This window comes from Scyliorhinus canicula, chromosome 4, assembly GCF_902713615.1.
Source record: "Scyliorhinus canicula chromosome 4, sScyCan1.1, whole genome shotgun sequence".
NCBI classification, from domain to species: Eukaryota; Metazoa; Chordata; class Chondrichthyes; order Carcharhiniformes; family Scyliorhinidae; genus Scyliorhinus; species Scyliorhinus canicula.
The window spans coordinates 233,938,826-233,950,988 of record NC_052149.1 but is presented as its reverse complement, the minus strand read 5'-3'; the positions used below and the strand labels follow the sequence as shown (position 1 = coordinate 233,950,988).

The 12,163-nt window shown below is 50.0% G+C and overlaps 1 protein-coding gene across 1 annotated transcript; it reads right to left on the bottom strand.

The window, feature by feature from the left end:
* Positions 1 to 993: 993 nt before the first annotated feature.
* On the bottom strand, positions 994 to 4,653 carry LOC119965469 (protocadherin-10-like). Its single transcript, XM_038796289.1, has 2 exons — positions 1,674 to 4,653; positions 994 to 1,326 (listed from the first exon to the last, which is right to left on the bottom strand). Exons 1-2 carry the CDS (start codon positions 4,182 to 4,184, stop codon positions 1,291 to 1,293), a joined length of 2,547 nt encoding a protein of 848 aa, XP_038652217.1. The 5' UTR covers positions 4,185 to 4,653; the 3' UTR covers positions 994 to 1,290.
* Between the last annotated feature and the right edge of the window lie 7,510 nt (positions 4,654 to 12,163).

Sequence of the window (12,163 nt, the reverse complement as noted above, 5' to 3'; positions counted from 1 at the left end):
AACGCGTTCAAAAAAAAAGAGACCCATACAGCATCATTGGGGCCTGGAAGTTAAGTATCAAATACTGTGCAAATATCGGGTGATTTCATCCAGTTGTTATGCCGGTGCAATCGTCTGGAGACACGCCACCGGTATGTAGAACACCGTGCCTTGAACATCGGCGACGTGCTGTGTCACTCTGAGGAGTTGGCTTATTTCAGCCGTTGGAAAAATGGCAACAATCTGAGATTTAACCACTTTAAGAGAAGTCCAGTTCCAATTAAATGCCAACAAAAAAACAATCCTGACATGCTTGATTTAGCAGCAGGCAGAACGGTGCAGTTGCAGACTTTTAATAACGAGAAGAGTTGAAGGGCAGAGTGCTTTAATCAATAGAAAAAAAGGCTCCTCCGCCGAAAAGGGCAGTTTTTGATTTACACACCGCCGCTGGCGTACTGAGAGAGTGAGGAAACCGCATCTGACATGAATCAAATCCACGCTCATATTGCTTCGACTTACCCTTTACCAACCCGTGTGCATCTCTGGCAGAAATGCCCTTTCTCTAAAGTTACTACATATGGATGATTTATACCTTAGCTTTAGGCAAATTGTTCAGAAATACCGTGTTATTCGCGTCTGCACATTAACCCTCTCTCAGACCAAAATATGTTTCAGCGCAATTCTGCACCGCAACAAAACGAAATGATATTACCTGCCTTGGGTGTTGGTATTGATAGCTCACCTTGAAGCAGGTGGCATGGAGGAGGCGGATGGAGGAGGAGGGGGAGGGAGGAGGGCAGATCAAATCTTAAAATATCTGGCACTGCAACTGCAAAACCCTCAAAGAGTTAAGATGAATTTAATGTCACGCCAGCTCGGGGGCTGGAATGGTGTTATTTGAACGCCGGTGATTAAAATAGTTTGCATTTATCAAGCTGATCTTAAGCAATGCTGATCATTTTATTGTGGAGCTGTTTTACCAATCTGCTTAAAACATTCCCCCCCCCCCCCCCCGTAAGTTATCAAAGCAGTTCAAATGGGTTCTGTACATGACTGTTCCCTTTGATGCAGTTAATTAAATACTGTTTATCAGATTTGCTGTGGGCATCTTCCACCCAGCGTTCATGACATGCTAATTTACTGTAGATAGTCTAGACGCTGCTTTTATTCGTAGTGGAAATAATTTTCGGCAGGCCGCGAGAGAGAGAGAGAGGAGACTTTGAATTCACTGTTACAGGTCTGTGAGCGCGATTTCCTGCACTGCACTAGGAACAGAGCGTGAGAAAGGAGGATCTCTTCATTAATTCCTGTTCAGGGAATGAACAACGCGCCGTGCAGACTTGCAACCTGTGAAAAAGATAAATCACAGGTTATGGATCATTCCAGATGTGACAATAACCCGTTTACGGCGCTCTGCGGTCCACTCAGCACACCATTCAATCAATAATTTCCCTTTTAGTCAGCGCCTGTAAATCGGTGCCAGCCGTGGGTAACTCGAGGTGTTAGTTAGACGGGACGCTGAATGAATGCACCAAGAACAGTAGCAATTCTAACCCTGAACACGAGTGCCTGCGATAGGTGGCTATTTAATAAACCTATCTGCCATGAACTAATTCACATTTAAAATATTGATTTGAAAGTTTAATTCTGCCCAATTTCTTCAAACGTGTGTCAATTTATTTGCCATCACTCACCTCGCTGGATCCATTACTGCCGAGATTTGCTCCATCTGAGATCTGCCTTCTCCACCCAGTCACGTACGGGTTAGCCGGCTTCACATTATTCCCGGCGGCCGGGGACGGGCTGTACGGTTTGAGGAACATTAAGTCGGTTTTGGCCGATTCGGGGCTCAGGCACACCTTGTAACAGTAGGTTCGGGTGAGGGAGCCGCTGCCGCCCACCTCCATGCAACTCGGCTGGGCTTTAACACTGGGCGCCACCTGGAAGTTGGTGTGTGAATTGTTGAGCACGTCCCCCGGTTGCTTCCTCCGGAGGCAGCAGCCGGCGTGGCGGCGGGAACAGCAGCTGGAGAAGGGGCAGCGCTGGCCCAGGGTGCCGCCTCGGTCCTTGTGACATTTCAGGGAGATCAGCGCGATTATGGCCACCAGAAAGACGAAGGAGACGGAGCCCAAAGAGACGATTAAGTAAAGGTTGAAATCGGAGAAGTATTCAATGCTCTGGGGCCGCTCTGTTAAATCCGAGAAGGTCTCGGGGAGACTGTCCACGATTAACACGTTGATGGTGACCGAGGTGGAGAGGGGGGGCTTCCCGTGGTCCACCACATGCACCACTAACCTCTGCTTGGGGGCGTCCTGCTCCTGGAAGCGGCGCCGGGTCCTGATCTCCCCACTGAACGGGGCGATGCTGAAGAGAGCCGGCTCGCTGGCCTGGGAGATTTGGTAAGAGAGCCGCGAGTTGGGGCCAGAATCGGCGTCCACCGCCGATACCTTCGCCACCACGGCGCCAGGGTCGGCGGAGCGAGGCACCATCTCGGCCGAGCGGTTGGGGGGCAATGGGGACAGGATTTCGGGGGCATTGTCGTTCTGATCCAGGATGACCACGTTGACTGTCACGTTGTTGTGCAGCGATGGGAAGCCCGCGTCCTGAGCTTGAACCAACACCTGGAAATTCTTCACTTGCTCATAGTCGAAAGAGCGCAGCGCGTAGAGATTGCCAGTGTTGAGGTTGATGGAGACATAAGTGGAGATGGGGGTCCCCCGGATCTTACTCTCCAAGATGCAGTAAGAGACATAAGCATTCTGCTCCACATCTGGATCCAGGGCCGACACCGAGCAGATGGACGCCCCGGGCGCGTTATTCTCCATCAAATACACCGTGTAGGACGGGTGGGCAAAACGTGGCGCGTTGTCGTTGACATCGGAAACCTTGACCAGGATGGGTTGGAGGGTGGAAAGGGGAGGGGAGCCTGAATCTATCACAGTCAGGCTAACATTGTATTCCATAACACTCTCCCGGTCCAGCCGCTCAGTGGTGACCAGGGTGTAATAGTTCTTGAAAGATGCCTGCAGTTTGAAGGGGAGGTGAGCCGGGATGTGGCATCTGGTCTTCCCGTTTTCCCCAGAATCCCGGTCCGTCACGCTGATCAGAGCGATCACCGTGCCCGGTAAGGCGTCCTCCCGAACGGGGCTGGACACCGAGGTGAGCAGCACCTCGGGCGCGTTGTCGTTCACATCAATGATTTCCACAACCACCGTGCAATGCACGGCGGCCGTGTACAGCCCCTTGTCCTTAGCCTGGACATAGATCTCATAAACACTAGCTTCTTCATAATCTACCACCCCCTGCACACGGATCTCGCCAGTCTGGGGCTCCACGCGGAAGATCTGGCGCAGTCTGGCCGGGGCATGGTTACTGAATGAATAAGACACCTCTCCATGGGAACCCGCATCCAAATCGGTGGCGTTCAGCTTGATCACAAGGGTGTTCCTCGGCGCATTTTCCAGGAGGCAGACAGTGTACACCCCCTGATCGAAAACCGGGGCATTGTCATTCACATCCAGGACGCTGACGGTGACCAGAGCGGTACCGGATCGCCCCGGGACCCCGCCGTCCACAGCAGTCAGCACCATCTGATGGAGCGCCTGATACTCCCGGTCCAGGGACCTCTCCAGCACCAAGACGGGGAAGCGACTGCGTTCGCTGCGGGTCTGCACCTCCAGGCTGAAGTAGCGGTTGGGACTGAGCCGGTAGCTTTGCAGAGAATTGGTGCCCACATCTGGATCGTACGCGTTCTCGAGCGGGAAACGCGCCCCCAGGGCCACCGACTCGGCGATCTCCAGGCGGAACTCGCGCCACGGGAACCCGGGCGAGTTGTCATTTACATCGAGAATCTCCACTTCCACCCGGTATAATTCCAGTGGCGTTTCGATCACAATCTCCAAGTGCAGGAAACAGCTGGAGCTGAGATCACACAACAGCTCCCTGTCTATCTTCTCGTTCACAAACAGAACCCCATTCTCCAGATTCACCTCCAAATACTGCGTGTTGGCACCGGGGACGATGCGAAACCTGCGAGCGGACAGTTCCCTCACATCCAATCCCAAATCGTCCGCAATATTCCCAACAAAAGCCCCGTGTTTCAATTCTTCGGGAATCGAGTACCGGATTTGCCCCGTGATCAGATCCCAGACGCAAGTCGATATAACAAGCCATTTTAACCAGGTACTTTTTGGAAAACTCGCCATTTCCACTGAAATCTCTCGCACGGACCCCAGCCTCACAAGTTCTGCTTCTTTTCAGCATTAGAAGGCGGGGGAAACAGATAACTGGCCATTGTTTCAGTGGAGAGTTAACAAGCGATATGCGTAAAGACGCACATTGATCCTTTGGTTCCAGTGTGAAACGCCGCAGACAGGCTGACAGAGAGCAGGCAGCCGCTCTTATTTATTCGCCCTGTTTTTGCCCATTGCTTAGTCCACACTCAGCTGAGTGCTCTTCCTGAATTCCCACTGTTTCCGGTGAAAAGGCGGGAGTGCAGTTTGATGTAACCGATCTCCAACTCCCCTTCACCACCTCATTGGAGGACTCCGGTAGGACTAAATTAACCCTTTGATAACTTCCAACAGCATTTTCCCAATGCCGGTTTACAATTGGCTGGGACTGGGATCAGCGCTTTTTACCAACTCTGCATTTCAAAGTGTATTGTAAAACCAAACCAACAAGGTTGAAAAGAGAAACACTTGCATTCACACAGAGCCTTTCGCCACCTCAACACATCCTCAGGCGCTTTACTACCAATAAAGTCATTCTGTGGTTATCACTGTTGCAATATCAGAAAACTAGGCAGTTAGCTTGTGCAAAGGAAACAGCAACGTGAAACTGACTGGATACATTTCACCCGCCCTAGGGCAAAAGCCGCAGTAGATTGTATTCTTGCTCGTCTGCCTAATATTTCCCCTGTTTCGGTAAATGTTAGTTATTTGAATCAACTTCGGATCACGAGTGCGCCAGTTCTGGTCAAGGAACCTTTCTGATGACTTTTTAGCAAACACATTTTTATTGGCATTTTCTATTTTATATATGGTTGCATTTCGTATCCGTTATTGTATCAGATTATCAGATGACATTTTATCACCATCTGTCTCGGCACCTTATCCTCCCCCCCCCCCTCTTGGTATCCTCCCTGTTCGTCTCCCCCTCCCCCCCCCCCCCCCCCCACCCCTGTTCCCTTTGTTCCCCTCAGGTTCTCTCTCCCCCTCCCCCCACCCCGGTCCCTCCCCTGGATTGTGTATTCCTGTCAGTCCTCTTCCAATTTTTTTTCTTTGTTGCTGGCCTCCAAAAGCTGTTGGAACAGGCCAACAAATTGCCCCCATGCAGTGAGGAAGTCCTCCTCCCACCCTCCAATGGTGTATTTGATTTTCTCCAGGTGGAGAAATTCCGCCAGGTCAGCGAGCCAGTCTGCAGCTTTGGGTGGTGCTGCTGATCACCAGCCGAGCAGGATTCTCCGGCATGCAGTTAGGGAAAGCGAAAGCTAGGGCATCGGCCCTCTTCCCCATGAGTAGCTCTGGCTGCTCTGATACCTCGAAGATTGCCACTATTGGGCACATCTCCACCCTCGCCCCCACAACCTTGGACATTGTCTCGGAGAAGGCTGTCCAGAACCCAGCAGGGATCACGTGTGTGGGAATCACAACAGGTCTCACCAAACATGAACCTGCCATGGTGGCCCTCACGGTGGGCCAAGGGGGTAACACCTTATTGGAATTGCCCCCAAACTCCATCCAAGGGCGACCCTCCTCCGCTTCACAATGCATGACATGCCCACCCCTCCTCTACTAGACCCCTCCCCTACAGCCACCCCACAGACCCCCTAAAATGGGAGACCCATGCAAGAGACCCCTTAATAGGGAGATCCCCCCCCCCCCCCCAGGGACCCCCTTAATAGACAGACAGCTCCCCAGGGACCCCCTTAATAGAGATACTCCCCATGGACCCTCTAACAGAAGGAACACCCCTCAGAGACTCCTTAATTAAAGGAATCCCTCACCGAGACCCCTTAATTAAAGTGACACACTCAGGGACCTCCTAAATAGAGGGATGCTCCACAGACCCCCCATAAAAAAGACCCCTGTCTGTAGTTCAGTCTAGACAGGGGCAGTGAACAAAAGTACAGTTGTTGCACTACCTGGAAGCACTATGTGTCCATTCTTGGAAAGAAAACGGCTATGACCTGTGTCTAAACCACTCAGACCCTGTAGCTGCAACCCATTCATTGATTTCTAGTAGTGGGCGGTAATTGACAGCTTCCATAAAGTTCAAATGTTTAGATCCCAATGTTTACAAACATCAACCACATCAATGAGAGATACTGCTTTCCAATCACTCAAGTGTGTGATTACAATGCACTTACCTCTCTTTGATGAGGTTGATGTCTCTAAACATTTGGGTTTCAGCATTTAAAGGCACTCACCCATGAAGGGACATGAATGGATCAAAGCTGCAGCTGGTTTGCGGAAGCTGTCAATCACAGCCTACTACTAGAAATGAATGAATGGCTTGCAGCTAATTGATTTGAGTGGTTGAAACTCAGGTCACAGGTATTTCCAGGAATTGACGGGTGGTGCCTTCAGGTAAGTATTACAACTGTAATTTCTGTCACAGCCCCTGTCTGGACTGAGTTCCATCTTCCAGACAGGGGTCTTTTTTCTGGGGGGCTCTGTGAGGTAGGGAGGGGAGTCCCTCTATTTAGTGTGTCCCTCTAGTAAGGGGTGCCTGTGGGAGATCCCTATGGTTGGGGGATCCTGTGGGGGGTCCCCCATTCCCCCATTAAGAATCTCTCCTTATCTCAGTTCAGAACAGTTTACCCCATATCTTTAAACCGTGACTCCTGGTTCTGGACTCCCCCTCCATCGGGAACATTCTTCCTGCATTCACCCTGTCTAGTCCTGTCAGAATTTTATAGGTTTCTGGGAGATTCTGCCCCCCCCCCCCCCCCCCCCCCCCACCCTCCCGCCCGACTCCCTCATCTGTCGCCCTTACCTGGTCTGGCCTACAGGTGACTCCAGATCCACAGCAATGTGGTTGACTCTTCAATGCCCATAGGGATGGGCAATAAACGCTGACCCAGCCAGCAACGCCCATATCCCATGAATGATTTTCAAAAAAATTCTTTAAACTCCAGCGAATATAATCAGAACAGACTCAATTTCTCCTTATATGCCAGTCCTGCCATCCCAGAAATCAGTCTGGTCAACCTTTGTTGCACTCCCTCTACAGCAAGAACATCCTTCCTCAGGTAAGGAGACCAAAACTGCACACAATATTCCCGGGTGTGGCCTCACCTGTATAACTACAGAACAAATTAAATGAAAAAATGAAAATCGATTATTGTCACAAGTAGGCTTCAAATGAAGTTACTGTGAAAAGTCCCTAGTCGCCACATTCCGGCGCCTGTTCGGGGAGGCTGGTATGGGAAAGACATCTCAGCTTCTGTACTCGAATCCTCTCACTATGAAGGCCGACAAACCATTTGCCTTCTTCACCACCTGCTGTACCTGCATGATTACCGTCAGTGACTAGTGTACAGGGACACCCAGGTCTCATTGCACATGCTCCTCTCTCAATCTGTGACCATTCAGATAATAATCTGCCTTCTTGTTTTTGCTTCCAAAGTGGATAAGATCACATTAATCCAAATTATACTGCAGCTGCCATTCATTTGCCCACTCACTAAACTTCTCCAAATCACACTGAAGTATCTCTACACCCTCCGCACAGCTCACTCTCCCACCAAGCTTTGTGACATTTCTTACGTCCTACCCCCCCCCCCCCCCCCCCCCCCACCACCACCACATTGAGTTGCATTGTGCCAGGCAATGGCTGAGACATTAGTGTCAATGGCCATTCTTTCTTGGGTGATCAAATGGATCTAAACAATTGCATGACAATATTCGACAAAGTAGAAAGAAAGAATTGCAGTTGTGTTTTGCAACATCAGGCCACCCCAAAGATCATTGCAATCAATTGAGTATCCTTGGGACATATGGGGTAACACTTTGAGTGCACTCCCGCTGCAGGTTTCCCAGCAAGGAGGGGTGCATTCAACAGGAAAACCGATTGATAATGGTGGGACCAGAAGATCCCGCCACCAGCCAATGGCAGGCCACCTCCCACAATGGGTTGCAGGGTAAATCTGGTCCCAGTTCTGCTGCCAATGTTGGAAATATTGCGGACAATTTGTTTAATTAAGCTCCCACAAACAGAAACAGGATTCACTGACAGCCTCAATATTGTAACAGAATGGTTGAAAATTAAAATCGCTTATTGTCACGAGTAGGCTTCAAATGAAGTTACTGTGAAAAGCCCCTAGTCGCCACGTTCCAGTGCCTGTTCGGGGAGGCTGTTATGGGAATCGAACCGTGCTGCTGGCTTGCCTTGGTCTGCTTTCAAAGCCAGCGATTAGCCCTGTGAGCTAAACAGCCCCTATTGTGTTATTTGTTTGTGCTATTGTGGCCAACTCTATGATAAGCGTTGCCTGGTGTGGCTCAGGAACCTCAGTCTCTGCCGCTTTTCCTGCAGGACCAGACAGAAAGTGGGCTGAGAAGATGTACGATTCACCAACTTCTGCTTTCATTGGGCTCATTTCTGAGACAGCTGAGCTTTTTGTTTTGACTCACCTCTTCCAATGCCCTTCCAAACAGTCAGCTTCCAAAGGTCACACTGTCAGTGGCTGTCAGTTACTCACACAGTTCTCAGTGCCAATATCCTTCATCTTCTTAGCTTGCCTTAGCAGTGTCCTTGTAGAATAGGTATGGGCATCCAGGAGGCTATGAACCAGTGACCAGCTCACTGTACAGACGATCAGATGTCGTTGGTTTAGGAATGACTGTATGCTGATGGAATTAGCATGCTCCAGGACCTCTGAGTTGGTGACTTGCCCTGGCAAGAGGTTTTCTTAAATTCATTTACGGGATGTGGAGATTAGCGGGTAGGCCAGCATTAATTGGCCATCCCAATTGCCCTTGTGAAGGTGGTGGTGAGCTGTCTTCTTGAATTTTTGCAGTCTATGTGGTATAGGTACACCCACAGTGCTGTTACGAGTGAGTTCAGGATATTAACCCATAGAGGAAAGCAATATATTTCTCAATCAGGATGGTGAGTGGCCTGGAGGGGAATCTCCAGGTAGTGGTATTCCCAAGTATCTGATTCCCTTGTCCTTCTGGATGGTAGTGGACCTGGGTATGGAAGGTGCTGCCGAAGAAACATAGGAACAGGAGTGGGCACTTCAGACTATCAAACCTGCTCTGCCATTTAATACAATCGTGGTTGAATGGGTTTCAATGTCTTTTACACCCATTATCCCCATAAACCTTTATTTTATTGTTAATTAGAAATCTATCAATCTCGGCTTTTAGCATACACATCGACTGAGTTTCCACAGCCCTCCAGGATAGAGATCTCCAAAGATTCACAACCCTGCGTGAAGACATTTCTCCTAATTTGGGCCCTAAGTGGCATCCCCCTTTTTTTGAAATTGTGCCCCCTCCCCCCCACCCCCACCATAGTTCTGGACTCCCTAACTCAGGGAAACATCTTACCTGCATCTAGCCTGTCTATTCCTTTAAATATTTTGCAGGTTTCAACGAGCTCACCTCTCATTCTTTGAAATTATAGAGAATACAGGCCCAGTTTGCCCAATCTCTCTTCATGAGACAGTCCCTTCATCCCAGGGACAAGTCTGGTGAACATTCGTTGCACTCCCTCTGTGGAAATAATATCCTTCCTGAGGTTAGGGAACCAAAACTACACCCAGTACTCCACATGCACAATAACCAAGCTTCAAAACAATTGAAACAAGACTAATCCTGCACTCAAATTCCCTTGTGATAAAGGCGAACATTCCATTAGGCTTCCTTTTTTTAAAAATATTTTTATTAAGGTATTTGAAAATTTTCAGAAAAATAACATAGACAATGACATCAACATGGTATAATAAACATACCCCCCCCCCCCCATCTCAATCTTCACAGACCCCCACCATAAAAAAACAATCCAGCCCTAACCCCCCCCCCCCCCCCTCCCCCTTTGGAATACTGCATCTGCTGACACTTTAATTTTCCACGAGAAAGTCGACGAACAGTTGCCACCTCTGGGTGAATCCAACCATTGACCCTCTTAAGGCAAACTTTATTTTCTCAAGACTGAGAAACTCAGCCATGTCACTAACCCAGGTCTCCGGGGGCTTCCAGTCCCTCCACATTAACAAGATCCGTCTCCGGGCTACCAGGGAGGCAAAGGCCAGGACGTCAGCCTCATTCGACCCCTGAAATCCCGGCTCTTCTGACACTCCAAAGTTCGCTACCTCCGTTACTCTGCACCACCCGTGTTTTTAGCACCGCGGACGTTGCCTTAGCAAAACGCTGCCAAAACCCTCTAAGTTTCGGCCATGCTCAAAAGTTGTGGACATGATTTGCTGGGCTTCCCACGCATCTCGCACACCTATCCTCTACCCTGAAAAACCTGCTCATCCTAGCCGCTGTCATGTTTGCCTGGTGGACTGGACTACCTAAAATTGTATCAGGTTAAGTCTGGCACATGATGAGGAGGTGTTAACCCTGTCTAGGCCATCCGCCCAGAGACCAGCCTCCATCTCTCCTCCTAGCTCGTCCTCCCACTTGCCCTTACGTTTCTCCACCGGAGTTTCCTCCGCCTCCGAAAGCTCCTGGTAAATATCTAATACCTTCCCCTCTCCCACCCAGGTATTGGAAACTACTCTATCCTGTATCCCCCGTGGCGGCAGCAGCAGATGCTGTTTTCTCAGGAAGTCTCGCACCTGCAAATACCTGAACCCGTTCCCCTCTGGCAATTCAAATTTATCCTCCAAGGCTTTCAATCTGGGAAAGCTCCCGTCTATAAATAGATTCCCCATCCTTCTAATTCCTGCCCTTTGCCATCTCCGGAACCCACCGTCCAGCCTACCCGGTATAAACCGATGATTATTATAAATCAGGGTCCAAACCGATGCTCCCTCCACTCTCTTATATCTCCTCCATTGCCCCCAGATCCTCAGTTCAGCCACCACCACTGGACTTGTGGAGTATCGGGCCGGTGAGAACGGAAGAGATGCCGTTATCAGTGCATCTAAACTGGTGTCTTTGCATGACGCCACCTCCATCTGCTCCCATGCGGACCCCTCCCCCATTACCCACTTCCGAATCATGGCTATATTAGCTGCCCAGTAGTAATTGCAGAAGTTCGGCAGCGCCAGCCCACCCTCCCCCGACTGCGCTCCAGCAACACTTTCTTCACTCGCGGGGTTTTACCCGCTCACACAAAGCCCGAAATAACCTTATTCACCCACTTGAAAAAAGCCTTTGTGATGAAGATTGGGAGGCATTGGAAGATAAACAGAAATCTGGGGAGGACCATCATTTTCACAGTCTCCATGCCAGTGATAGCAGGAGCATGTCCAATCTCTTAAAGTCCCGTTCCATTTGTTCTACCAGCCGGGATAGGTTTAACTTGTGCAGTGCCTCCCATTCCCGGGACACCTGGATTCCCAGGTATTGAAAGCTCTTCCCTACCATAGTAAGCGGCAGCTCTCCCAGTCTCTTCTCCTGTCCTCTTGCCTGGATCGCAAACATCTCGCTTTTCCCCATGTTCAATTTATACCCCGAAAAATTGCCAAATACCCCCAAGATTCACATTACTTCCCCCATCCCATCCAACGGGTCTGAAATATACACAAGCAGGTCATTTGTGTAAAGCGAGACCCGGTGCTTCCACCCCCCAAACCAGCCCTTTCCAGTTCCTAGAGGCTCTTAATGCCATGGCCAATGGCTCTATGCCCAGAGCAAACAGTAACAGAGAGAGGGGGCACCCTTGCCTCATGCCTCGGTGTACTTTAAAGTACCCTGACCTCAGCCGGTTCGTACGCACACTTGCTACTGGTGCCTGATATAGCAACCGCACCCAGTCAATAAAGCCCTCAACAAACCCAAACCTTCCCAGCGCCTTCCATCAGGTAATTCCACTCCACCCGATCAAAAGCCTTCTCCGCATCCATCGCTACCACCACCTCCACCTCCTCTCCTTCTGAGGGCATCATAATAACATTTAGAAGCCTTCGATCATTGGCCTTGAGTTGCCTGCCCTTTACAAATCCCGTCTGGTCTTCCCCTATCACCCCCGGGACACAGTCCTCTATCCTTGTGGCCAGTATCTT